The sequence below is a fragment of the Hemitrygon akajei genome, chromosome 8 (genome assembly GCF_048418815.1).
Source record: "Hemitrygon akajei chromosome 8, sHemAka1.3, whole genome shotgun sequence".
NCBI lineage: Eukaryota > Metazoa > Chordata > Chondrichthyes > Myliobatiformes > Dasyatidae > Hemitrygon > Hemitrygon akajei.
In genome coordinates this window covers 105,383,429-105,392,873 of record NC_133131.1, presented here as the reverse complement: position 1 = coordinate 105,392,873, position 9,445 = coordinate 105,383,429, and the positions used below count along the sequence as shown (strand labels likewise).

General features: G+C 46.1%; 1 protein-coding gene across 1 annotated transcript in view; it reads right to left on the bottom strand.

Moving 5' to 3' along the window:
- Positions 1-1,557: 1,557 nt before the first annotated feature.
- The window catches only part of hus1 (HUS1 checkpoint clamp component), a 29,305-nt gene continuing 21,417 nt past the window's right edge, over positions 1,558-9,445 (bottom strand). The window contains exons 7-8 of the mRNA XM_073054353.1: positions 3,884-4,015; positions 1,558-2,284 (exon numbers count right to left, since the gene is read on the bottom strand). Coding sequence (XP_072910454.1) covers positions 2,202-2,284; positions 3,884-4,015 — 215 coding nt within the window. The 3' untranslated portion in view covers positions 1,558-2,201. The remainder of the gene's footprint in view (positions 2,285-3,883; positions 4,016-9,445) is intronic.

Below are 9,445 nucleotides of genomic sequence, written 5' to 3'. Positions count from 1 at the left end.
ACCAGTTGGTAGGTTAATTGGCCATTATAAATTGTTCCATGATTTGGCCAAAATTAAATCGTGGAATTAATGGGTGGTGTAGCTCTAAAGGCCAGAAGGGCCTACTCCATGCTGTATCTCAATAAATAAATAAATATAAATGTATTTGCTTCCACAGCACCTCATTCCAGGCATTTAATAACCTCTGCATAAAAAATAACTTGCCAATCTCCTTAAAACTTCTTCCCTCTTAAAGCTCTACCTTCTAGTACTTGACAATTCCATCCTGGGGAAAAAAATTTGATTATGTAACCTATCTGTTCCTGTCATAACTTTATGGGCACACTCAATGGGCCAAATGGCTCCATTCTGCTCCTATATCTTACAGTCTATCAGGTTGTCCCTCAGATTCCAGTACTCCAGAGAAAACACCCCAAGTTTGTCCAACTTCTCCTTACAGGTAATACTCTCTAATCCAGGCAACATCTCGCTGAGCCTAATCTACACCCTCTTTAGATCTTTTATTAATTGCAATAATACACACGTCATTCTGAATGTGACCTAATCAAAGTTTTTCAATTGCAACATGACTTCCCAAATGTTACTTAATTTTAACAAAGACAAGCATTATATACCTTCCTTGTCACCCTATCCACTTATATTGCCTTTTACAGAGAACTGTGGACTTGCATACTAATTACATCAATACCCCTTAGGGACTTGCCATTTACCATGTACTTTCCTCTTACATTTGACCTCCAAGATGAAAAACCTCATGCTTGTCAGATTAAGTTTCATCTGCCAAGTCTTCCTCACCTCCATCCATATTTCCAGCTAATCTGTATCCCGCGGTATCCATTTGACAACCTTCCGCAATATCCACAAAACTTTCTAATTGTCCCACTTTCATCTTTCATTTGAATAACGCTGCCCTGTTTCTCTTGGTGATTCATATTGTTAGTTTCTGAGGTGCTCTCAGAGTATGAGATGGTACATCTGCAGTAGTGATTGTTTCGAGTGATTGATGAAATGCCAATCACTCAGACCACTTTTCCTTGATTGTTTTTAGCTTCCTGAGTTGTTGGAGTTGCATTCTTATGGGTAAATGGAAAGTGCCTTGTAGGTGGTGGAAAGGCCTTAAGGTGTCAGGAGCAAATCATTCCCCTCTAGATAACTAAGCTCCTCATGCAGCTATCATATTTATTATGTGGATATTCCAGTTGCATTTTTGATTACTGATGATGATCAGAATATTGATGATGGTAAGTTTGTGAAGGCAATGTAATTGAACGTCAAGCAGAGGTTGGAGATGGTCATTGTCTGGCACAGTTATGGCAAAATGTGGCTTATCCCTTAACATTAGCCTATATCTGAATCCTGTTTTCGGCCCTGCTGAAGATAGGCATAATCAGCTTCGTTTGCTGAGGAGCTTTGAATGGAATTGAACATGATGCAATCAATGGTTAACATTCCCACACTCGACCTTATGGTGGAAGGAAGGTTGGGCCACCACTCTGAGAAATTGTTAATAGTCATGTCCTGGAGCTAGGATGTATGAGAAAACTGGAATATTATCTCTTCTAACTTAGCATTACTTTTATTGCTGAATGAGTGGTTACAAAACCAAAACTATCAGTGTACATAAAAACAGGGAAGATGAACAAAGAAACTGTCAGGGCATAACAACAGTGACGAAATAATGATACAAGTACCAATATTTTTGTTAACACAACTGTTGGTGAAACAGTAAACACATCGCAGCAACTTATTAGAGTAGGCACAGTATGGTCTTGTATGTCACAGTATGTTTCCTTGGTTATTCAGGAAACATGAGCACAGAGGAAAAGTAAATCTTAAGTTGATAAAAAATGTGATTCTTTTACTCTGGAAAAAATATATAACAATATGATAAACACTTGAGTTGAATATACACTTATTTAAATTAAGAAACTTTTGAACATCTATAGTCAATAAGACAATGTTCTAATTTGCTGAAGAGAGATATTTATCTTGTTGAGTCTGAAATGCTGTCAGGCTTTGTTTTCAACTTGCAATCATTTTTCCAAGTTTTAAAGCTTACAAATTTCTTGTAAAAACTACAATGCTTGCGCTAATTCTCAGCTAGTGGAGTCATCTTCTTTGCAAGGTTGCTCAGTCTTTTCAAGAAAGTGCGATAATTCCACAAGAGCCCACAACGTAGTTAAATGTTGATAGCTACCTTCTTATGCAAGAGCAGGTATAAAGTACTGAAGAGAGACATCGTCATGTAGCAAAACAAAATGAATAACTTTTTTATTCACTATATCTGTAAAAAAAAAGAGTTTGGTTAAAATGGAACCAATAATTACCTCTTATTTCCTATGAAGAAAATTTTAAATATGTTATTGAGATATGCCAGTTATAAAACCTAGGTCATCCAATACAAATGCCTTGTCGTAGTAATATGGCTGGCAAATTATTGACTTCGGCTTCTGTGCTTTCTCCTTTTCTCTCTAACCTTCCATTCAAATGTTTTTCAGCAAAATTTATGTTGTTTCATTTTCAGGCTAAATTTCTAGATCAGATATACAAATTATTGAAATAAAGAACAAAGAATAAAAAACAAATGGAAGAGATGAGACAGAAATGAAAATGTACATTAAAGAAGTGGAAAGACAAAGAAGAATTTTGAAAGAAAGTATTTAAGAAGAAAATGAATTTCTGAGGAAGGAAGGAAAATTAATGTTTGAAATTTCAGTGGCAACTGTTTATTGGTCATAATGCTTACTCTAATGTGCACCCTGCAATACTTTTTTTAAAGTTGATGATAGTTAAATGTTAATTCGAATATTTTACAAATAGTACCGTGTAAAAGTCTTAGGTACATATATATAGCTAGGGTGCCCAAGACATTTGCACAGTACTGTAGTAATTTTATATATTGCACTGTATTGCTACCTCAAAAAAAATCATGACATAAGTGAGTGATGATAAACCTGATTCTAATATGGGTCTCTATTGTGGACTTCGAGTGGGGATGAGGCAGGGAGAGGGGAATCATGGTTGGAAAAGGGGAGGGAGTGGGAAGCATCAGAGAGACATTATGTAACGCCAAAATTCATAAACCAATTGTTTGGAATCAAATAACTTTGCCTGATCTCTCAGGATTGGGTGTGTCTCTATTTCCCACCCCTGGCATTCCTTCTCTGCCATCTGCCCTACAACTCTACTGTGGCACTCCACCGGAACCATTCCCAACATCCTTTACAACCAGATTTACAAACTTGCTTTCCGCTCCACATTGGCAAATACAGTACCATGCAATGGTCTTATGGACATATCAGCTCAATGAGAAAGGAAGAACAATATTGAATATTTAAAACTCATTTTTAAAACTCAATATTTAAAACTAAATTTAAAATATTTAAATTTAAAATTTAAAATTATTTCCCTCTGCTGCTAGATCCCTTTTCCAAGAATCCAAGGTAAGTGCTAATTCAGTAACATTTCTGGTAAACTATTCTTTGATTTTGAAAAATATTTTATGTTAGTAAAGAAATGAACTGGTACAATATTGTAGGTGATGCAATTTTAGATCCAGATACCATATTGTTATGGTAGACCCTACATTTAATATCTTTACAAACTGTTCAACATGTTCACTGGATTACAATGCACAGAGAAAGAGAAATTAAGGATGCCTTATCTAACAATTGATACTATGATATTGAAGGAAAATAATGAAATTCACAATTTTATTTAAAGAATTTAAGTAAATATTTTTACTCAAGAAATCTAGAATGGGTGAGTTATTATCACAGTGGGAGGATGGATCACAAAGATCAGAATTACGAAAAGATCTTGTCCTGAAGATAGAGTCCAACAAATTCTTTGTCAAATAGATTAAAAAGAACTCTCTACTCACTGCATATAGCCTTGCTTGGATTGACCTGTTGCCCAGCAAGAAACTGTAGAAGCCTCTTGATATCAATCTTTGCTTTAGCCATATTTGTTGAATCTCTTCTTTGGAAAGAATAAGATTGGGTTTCTTCTTCAACTATTTAAAAGAATATTTTAGATAACATTTAACAAACAATCTACTGCATCATAACCCTTTTGCAAAATATAAACTTAAAAAAAAACTGTTAACAATATATTTATCAACTTGAACTTGTTAATTCTAATAATGAGATCTTGTAGCGATGTGCTACACACAGCACTGAAATAACGACACGCAGTCGGTAAGTCGTTTCGAGACTAGTTTATTCAAAATTCACGGCGCTGGCATTTAATCCCTAGCGCCCGCCCTCTCCAGGCGGAAATGACATCGGAGGTGCAGTACCAAAGTCTCCCCCCATGCGCTGGCTATTTGTGAGCCGGTTCGCCTGCGCAGAAAGTGGGTCGCCACATAACCCCCCCCCTGCCCCAGAACTGGCGATACACCCCCCAATGTCCACAGTCTAGATCAGCCTCTGTTTGGGAGGTCTGCCTCTGCGCCACTGTGCCTGAATCTCGACCGGCTGCACCAAGTCCACATGGGCTGGTTTGAGTCGGTCCACCGTGAAAACCTCCTCTTTCCCCCCAATATCCAGAACATACGTGGACCCATTGTTAATGATCACCTTGAATGGCCGCTGTAGCGGTGCCCGGTGTCTGCCCCTTTGTACAAACACTAACTATGGTTCTGCAGGTCTTTGGGTACATGGATCGGGGTCCATCCGTGCTGTGAAGTCGGTATGGGGGCCAGGTTGCCGAGCCTTTCGCGTAGTCTGTCCAGGACTGCTGCGGGTTCTTCCTCTTGCCCCCTTGGGGCTGGTATGAACTCTCCTGGGATGGCCAGGGGTGCGCCGTACACCAACTCAGCCGACGAGGCATGCAGATCTTCTTTGGGTGCTGTGCGAATTCCAAGCAGGACCCAGGGAAGCTCGTCCGCCCAGTTAGGTCCTCTCAGGCGGGCCATGAGAGCCGACTTCAAGTGACAGTGGAAGCGTTCCACTAGTCCGTTCCACTGTGGGTGGTAGGCAGTAGTGTGGTGTAGCTGCGTTCCCAACAGGCTGGCCACAGCTGACCACAGGCTGGAGGTGAACTGGGCGCCTCTGTCGGAGGTAATGTGGGCCAGTACCCCGAAGCGTGCTACCCAGGTTGCAATCAGTGCTCGGGCGCAGGAATCGGCAGATGTGTCGGTGAGCGGGACCGCCTCTAGCCACCTCGTGAACCGGTCTACCATAGTTAGGAGGTACTGCGCTCCTCGGGACACTGGTAGGGGGCCCACAATATCCACATGAATGTGGACGAACCTCCGGTGGGTGGGTTTGAACTGCTGCGGCGGGGCTTTAGTGTGCCACTGCACCTTGGCTGTCTGGCACTGCATGCACGTTCTGGCCCATTCACTGACCTGCTTGCGAAGTCCGTGCCACGCGAACTTGCTGGAGACCAGCCGGACGGTTGTCCTGATAGATGGGTGTGCCAAACCGTGTATGGAGTCGAAAACTCGCCGCCTCCAGGCTGCCGGGACGAAGGGGCGAGGTTGGCCGGTAGCCACGTCGCACAGGAGGGTCCTCTCACCTGGGCCTACGAGAAAGTCCTGCAGCTGCAAACCCGAGACTGCGGTCCTGTAGCTGGGCATCTCGTCGTCTGCCTGCTGCGCCTCCGCCAGTGCTGCATAGTCCACCCCCAGGGACAGGGCCTGGACAGCTGGTCTGGAGAGTGTGTCCGCCACGACGTTGTCCTTTCCTGAGACATGCTGGATGTCCGTCGTGTACTCAGCGATGTAGGACAGATGTCGCTGCTGGCAAGCCGACCAGGGATCGGACACCTTCGTGAACGCGAACGTCAACGGTTTGTGGTCCGTGAACGCGGTGAATGGCCTGCCTTCTAAGAAGTAACTGAAATGCCGGATTGCCAGATACAGTGCCAACAGCTCCTGGTCGAAAGCACTGTACTTGAGTTCGGGTGGCTGTAGGTGCTTGCTGAAGAACGCCAAGGGTTGCCAGCGCCACTCGATGAGCTGCTCCAGCACCCCACCGACTGCTGTGTCGGATGCGTCCACCATGAGTGCAGTCGGAACGTCCGTTCTGGGGTGCACCAGCATCGCGGCATCTGCCAAGGCTTCCTTGGCTTTAACGAAAGCGGCCGCGGCCTCCTCGTCCCAAGTAATGTCCTTGCCTTTACCCGACATCAAAGTGTACAAAGGGTGCATGATATGGGCTGCTGAGGGGAGGAAACAGTGGTAGAAGTTCACCATACCAACGAACTCCTGTAGGCCTTTGACCGTGTTGGGCCGGGCAAAGTGGCGGATCGTGTCTACCTTGGCGGGCAGAGGTGTTGCCCCGTCTTTGGTAATCCTATGGCCCAGGAAGTCGATGGTATCGAGACCGAACTGGCATTTGGCCGGGTTGATCGTGAGGCCGAAATCACTCAGGCGGGAGCAGAGCTGGCGAAGGTGGGACAGATGCTCCTGGCGACTACTGCTGGCTATAAGGATGTCGTCCAAATAGATGAACGCAAAGTCCAGGTCGCGTCCCACCGCATTCATTAGCCGCTGGAACGTCTGTGCGGCATTCTTCAGGCCGAACGGCATTCGGAGGAACTCGAACAGGCCGAACGGGGTGATAAGTGCCATTTTGGGGATGTCTTCAGGGTGCACTGGGATTTGATGGTATCCCCGGACAAGGTCTACTTTGGAAAATATTCTTGCCCCATGCAGGTTTGCTGCAAAGTCCTGTATGTGCAGCACGGGGTAGCGGTCTGGAGTTGTAGCCTCATTCAGTCTGCGGTAGTCGCCGCATGGTCTCCAACCCCCTGCTGCTTTGGGCACCATGTGCAGGGGGGAGGCCCATGGGCTGTCGGCCCTCCGTATGATCCCCAATTCCTCCATCCTCTTGAACTCCTCCTTCGCCAGGCGGAGCTTTTCCAGGGGGAGCCTTCGTGCGCGGGCGTGGAGGGGTGGTCCCTTGGTCGGGATGTGGTGCTGAACCCCGTGTCTGGGCATGGCTGCCATGAACTGCGGTGCCAGAATCGATGGAAAGTCCACCAGGATTCTGGTGAATTCATTGTCCGACAGCGTGATGGAGTCCAGGTGTGGGGCCGGCAACTTGGCTTCACCCAGGGAGAACATCTGGAAAGTCTCGGCATGTACCAGTCTTTTCCCTTGCAAGTCGACCAGCAGGCTGTGAGCTCACAAGAAGTCCGCCCCCAGGAGTGGTTGGGCAACCGTGGCCAGTGTGAAGTCCCACGTGAACCGGCTGGCGCCGAACTGCAGCTGCACTGTGCGAGTGCCGTAGGTCCATATCGTGCTGCCGTTGGCAGCCCTCAGTGTGGGTCCTGGCTTCCTGTTGCGGGTGTTGTACCCCATCGGGGGCAAGACGCTGATTTCCGCTCCGGTGTCGACCAAGAAGCGGTGTCCCGACTGTTTGTCCCAGATGTACAAGAGGCTGTCCTGGTGGCCAGCCGCCATAGTCATTAGTGGCAGCTGGCCCTGGCCCTGGCCCTTGCAGAGCGGGCGACAACAGCGGGCTTTTGTGCCCCACCGCTGGTTGTAGAAACACCACTGTTCACTGGCCTCCTCACTCCTGCCTCTGTGTTGTGTGCGCCCCCCTGCCAGGCCTGGTCTGGTCCGATGTTGGGCGCGTGGCTCGGTAATCTGACCGACGGACACCACGCTCTCCCTCTTGGCTTTCCACAGCACGTCTGCCCGGGCCACCACCTTCCAGGGGTCGCTGAAATCTGCGTCGGCCAGCAGCAGATGTATGTCCTCGGGCAGTTGCTCTAGGAACGCTTGCTCAAACATGAGGCAGGGCTTATGTCCGTCAGCCAGGGACAGCATCTTGTTCATCAATGCTGACGGCAGTCTGTCTCCCAAACCGTCCAGGTGAAGCAGGCGGGCACCGCGCTCACGCCGTGAGAGGCCAAAGGTCCCAATGAGCAGCGCTTTGAATGCTTCATATTTGCCTTCTTCCGGGGGCGACTGTATGAAATCCGCAACCTGGGCGGCTGTCTCCTGGTCAAGGGCACTCACCACGTGATAGTAACGCGTGGAATCAGAAGATATCTGCCGAATCTGGAACTGGGCTTCTGCTTGGCTAAACCACACGCGTGGTCGCAGCGTCCAGAAAGTCGGCAGTTTTAGCGAAACTGCGTGAACAGATGAAGAGTCGTTCATCTTTGATCCAAATCCCATTTGGACCGTTGGGGTCACCAATGTAGCGATGTGCTACACAGCGCTGAAATAATGACACGCAGGCGGTAAGTTGTTTCGAGACTAGTTTATTCAAACTTCGTGGTGCTGGCATTTAATCCCTAGCGCCCGCCCTCTCCGGGCGGAAATGACATCAGAGGTGCATTACCAAAGTCTCCCCCCGCGCACTGGCTATTTGTGAGCCGGTTTGTCTGCGCAGAAAGTGGGTTGCCACAATCTTTTATTTTTGTGGATTATGTGGAAGATACCCAAATAATATTGTAGGATATGAAGCAATTGCAGATAAATGGAAAATGCAAGTTAATCCAGCCATGTGTGAAGTACTGCACTTTGGAAGAAAAAATGGAAGGGGAAAGTACACAGGATCCTTAACAGCATTGATTCACAGAAAGATCTTGAGGGACCAAGTTCAATGGCTCCCTGAAAGTGGCCATACAAGTTGATAAGGTGGTAAAGAAGTCATAGGCCATGCTTGCTTTTGTTAAGTCGAGGAAATGAGTTAAAGTGTCAGTACGTTATGTTGCAGGCCACTTTTGGAGTACTGCATTCATTTCTGGACAACCCATTATAGGAATGATCGGAGGCATTGATGAGGGCATAGAAGAGGTTTATATTAGGATGCTGCCTGGATGGATGGCATGTGCTACAAGGAGGCTGAGGAGAGATCTGAAAGAAATTTATAAAATTTGGGAGTCATAGATAAATAATTGTTATCTTTTTCCAACAGTTGAAATCTCTAATACCTGAGATTTTAGTGCAATACATTTTAGGTGAGAGAGGGAGATGCATGACACAAGTTTTTTCATACGCTGGCTGGCTGATGGTGTAATGGCATCAGCACTGGACTTTCAGGCAGATGGTCCTGAGTTCGAATCTGGCCAGGTCCCCACCTGGGCAGCAGCAGAAGAAAGGCCTGGCAATCTACTTTCGCATCTTGCCACGAAAACCCTGTGGACAACTACACTATCCATAGGGTCACCATGAGTCAACAACAATAATGACAAGTGTAATAAACAGAATAAACTAAAAAATATTAATGGGTTTGAATTGCTATTCTGAATGAAATATGTCTCAGGCTGTTAAAAGAAGCAATAGGGAAATTGCAGAGGCTCTGACTATATTAGGTGCATAAGATGATGAGAGACATTGATTGTGTGAATAGTCAGAGGCTTTTTCCCAGGGCTGAAACGGCTAACACGAGAGGGCACAGTTTTAAGGTGCTTGGAAGTAGGTACAGAGGAGATGTCGGAGGTTAGTTTTTTTTAACGCAGAGAGTGGTGAGTGCATGCA